This window comes from Anastrepha ludens, chromosome 2, assembly GCF_028408465.1.
Source record: "Anastrepha ludens isolate Willacy chromosome 2, idAnaLude1.1, whole genome shotgun sequence".
Taxonomy (NCBI): Eukaryota; Metazoa; Arthropoda; class Insecta; order Diptera; family Tephritidae; genus Anastrepha; species Anastrepha ludens.
Window position 1 is genome coordinate 182,074,168 of NC_071498.1, and position 3,385 is coordinate 182,077,552.

The 3,385-nt window shown below is 35.7% G+C and overlaps 1 protein-coding gene across 1 annotated transcript; it reads left to right on the forward strand.

The window, feature by feature from the left end:
* The first annotated feature begins 272 nt into the window (after positions 1-272).
* LOC128856003 (uncharacterized) lies at positions 273-1,243 on the forward strand. Its single transcript, XM_054091326.1, has 3 exons — positions 273-345; positions 433-613; positions 668-1,243. Coding segments are annotated over exons 1-3 (759 nt in total). The 5' UTR covers positions 273-343.
* Positions 1,244-3,385: the final 2,142 nt, after the last annotated feature.

Here is a 3,385-nt window from a genome sequence, read left to right on the forward strand (position 1 = left end):
GCGAATCATTTCCATAATTTTGTTTCGTAATTGAAGAAATTTAATCACTAACAGAAACTAACATACTTTTTGTTTCTATAGTTTGACAAGGACGGAAAGGAAATATACAGGCATGTTCTGCAAATCGTTTTCGGGCAATATTTTCGCATTTTCCGTTTTCAAATCGTTTGACATGTTCTGTAAATCGTTCCGTTTTCGTTTTTTTTCGAACATCAGCAAATCGTTTTTTCACCCTGTTCTGGAAATCGAAATCGCTAAAATTTTCCAGTTTTATTTTCGGCAACTTAAACGTTAGCGGTTTGTGACATTCTTATAAACTGTTTGTTGAAATAAATTTATCAAAATGTGAGTATTTACTCAAAATAACTGCATATATTTATGTAAATAAAAGTGTTTATTTAAAATATTTAAAACTTATTCAAAAACTTTTAGGGGAAAACACAAGAACTCCAAGCAAGAGCTAATTTTAGTCGAGTTTATGGAATCTCATCCAGATTTGGCGAAGAATTTTTCGAAGGGCGACAGAGTTGCTGTTGAGGAAAAGTGGAAAGAGCTAACGACGCTGCTAAATGCAGAAGGGCCGCCCCAAAAAGATGTTAATGGATGGAAAAAAGTAAGTATTTAGTCAAATATTAAAATAAATATTTTTGAGTTGTCTTTTTTCAAGATATGGTCTGACTGGAAGGGGTGCATTCGGAAAAAGGTTTCCCATAACAATCTAGAATCGAGGGCAACAGGAGGTGGACACTTTAATAAGCATGTACTGACGAGCAACGAAGAATGTGTTGCAAGAACTTGTGGAATTTTTGCAGCCGTTGAGGGCATAAGCCATTCTAGAAGCTTTGGGACAGAAGAAAATAATAGCGCTATCGAATCTGAGGAAGAACGTCCCCAAACAAGTAGGGAAGCGGTGGCTACCCCGAGAGCTGCAAAAAGGCCACGAGTGTCACCGCAGGACAGCCTTCAGTCGTGTATGGCAACGCAATCTAGTTGTATGGAGAAAATATTCACCACTTTAGATAACATTTGCGAAAACCAACACAAGATTGCAAAATCGCAGGAAGATGAAAGGGAAGAGATTCGACGACTTTGTCGTGCTGTTGAGAAACAAAATGAATTGCTGGCAGAGCAAAATCGCTTGAAGACTCAAAGTATAGAGCAAAAGCAAAGACATTACCTCAAAATGGAGCAGTTGCAACAGGAAACAGTTAATATTATTGTAAAACTAAAATGCTTGAGATAGAGACTGAAAAATAAATATAAAAGAATCTTATTGAACTGTTATGTATATATGTATTTACTTTTAATATGAATAAATTTTATGTTTCATAATATTAAATTTCTAGCAATAGAGTCTCTAATATATCTGCCAACACTATATAAACTACTGTTTCCCTCATTTTCAGCAATTTCCTCATCAATGGGATTGTTTTCTAATACGGTTTCTGTTTCAATGTCATCTATTTGATTACTCCTACATATGTTATGTAGTGCGCAACAAACATTTATTATCTTCACTACCTTTTGCGGCGTATATGGCAGGGTAGTTTTCAAACAACGAAACCGACTTTTTAATACTCCTATAACACGCTCAACGATGTTACGTGCTTTTGCATGCTGCTGGTTAAATCTGTGTTCTGCTGATCTTGGGCCTGGGTTTCTATATGGAGTCAGTAGAAATGGCTCTATACCAAAACCAGAATCTCCCAGTAGCCAAGACCCTCGGTCACCAGCTTCATACTGCGATAGGTAATAGTGTTTTGCACTGCTCATACTAAATACGAAAGCGTCATGGCTTGCACCAGGCCGAGTTGCATCTACTGCTCTTATTATCATATCAATATCACAAATCTGTAAAATAAAGGCAGTAAATTTTAAATTTTAGAAACACGATTTAAATTCATTCTTACAATCATTGCGTTTATGCTAAAAAATCCTTTTCGGTTAAAAAATAGACGCTCGTTCTCAAAAGGTTTAATCAGAGCCACATGTGTTCCATCAATACACCCTATTACTTCTGGAATACCGAATTTTTCTACAAAATGAAGTTTTGATTTTCTAGAATCCTCTTCAGACATTTTCAGCTTAATCCACTTAGGGCACAGAACATTTTCCAAAGCATTGATCATTTCGGATAATATTTTTGAGACTGTGCTTCTACCCATAGCAATATCTGTATCCTTTCCGACGGAACGTTGATAGGAACCTTCTGCGAAAAACCTAAGACTTGCTGCCAGCTTTAATAAAATAGGTATGGACGTTTCCTTGACGAAAGATTTTACTTCATTCAGCACTTCTAAAAAAGCGTACTTGTTTAGGCGATAGTTGGAAACAAATCTAAAGTAGAAAAACTTAATGAATGCCACAAAGTATAACCATTTCTAATCTTACGTAGAATCCGGTGCACTGAGAGGATTCGAATGGGCTCTTAAACGCCGCCTATCTATTCTACTTTGGTAATCTTGCTCCTGTTCGTTTAACACATAAGCTGCCATAAAAAACATGATAATTTTTTAATTAAATCCGTTTATTTTGAAATTATTTCGTATTTTTTGCCAACGAATTCTTTGTCATTTGGTTTGTTTAATTGCCAAAGAGAAATCAGCTGTTTCGAACTTAAATTCGAATTTAAATGAAATCGGACGAATTACAGAACACCCAAAACAAAATCGTACGGATTGCCATTTCGGATCCGAATTGAAATCGCGCGATTTTCAGAACATGCCTGATAGTATTTCTTTTCGATTTTTATCAACTAAAAATTGCTTGTTATTTGTGTAAATTTATAAAAAAAATTTAATTTTATTCCGCGAATAAACCACATTTTATGGTCACTATGCAAAAATCTGTTTGTTTTGTTAAGATTGACCACATTTTCCAATAGTCTGATAAGACGCTTATTTCGATAAAATATCACCAAGCTTAAAAATTCCTACCGGTCAGTAGTCTCAGTCATTCAAATTATTGCAGCACTGCCTGCGGCAGCAGTGGCATCGCGCTTCGCCAAGAAAGTGGTCAAGTGCAAGAACGATCGGCAAAAAAACTACAAACGAGCGAAATAAAAACAAAACAAAACACATAACCAATGAGTGCCGATTGAGTGAGTTGGAGAGTTGGCGCCCGATGAGCGAAAGAAATAATCATCATCAACGAATGCGAGAGACAAGACCAAAGAGAAAAAACGCATTGCAACATATGTAAATATTGTAGTATATATATGTACATATATACATACAAACATACATATATAGCAACAAAGTACCAACAGCAGTCAACAAGCAAGCAAAAAACTATGCAGAAGAAAAATAGATGAGCAAACATCAGCGAAAACAAACTGAAATAAACGAACGAAGCCATGCATAACCTACCCAAAAGATCGGACGAA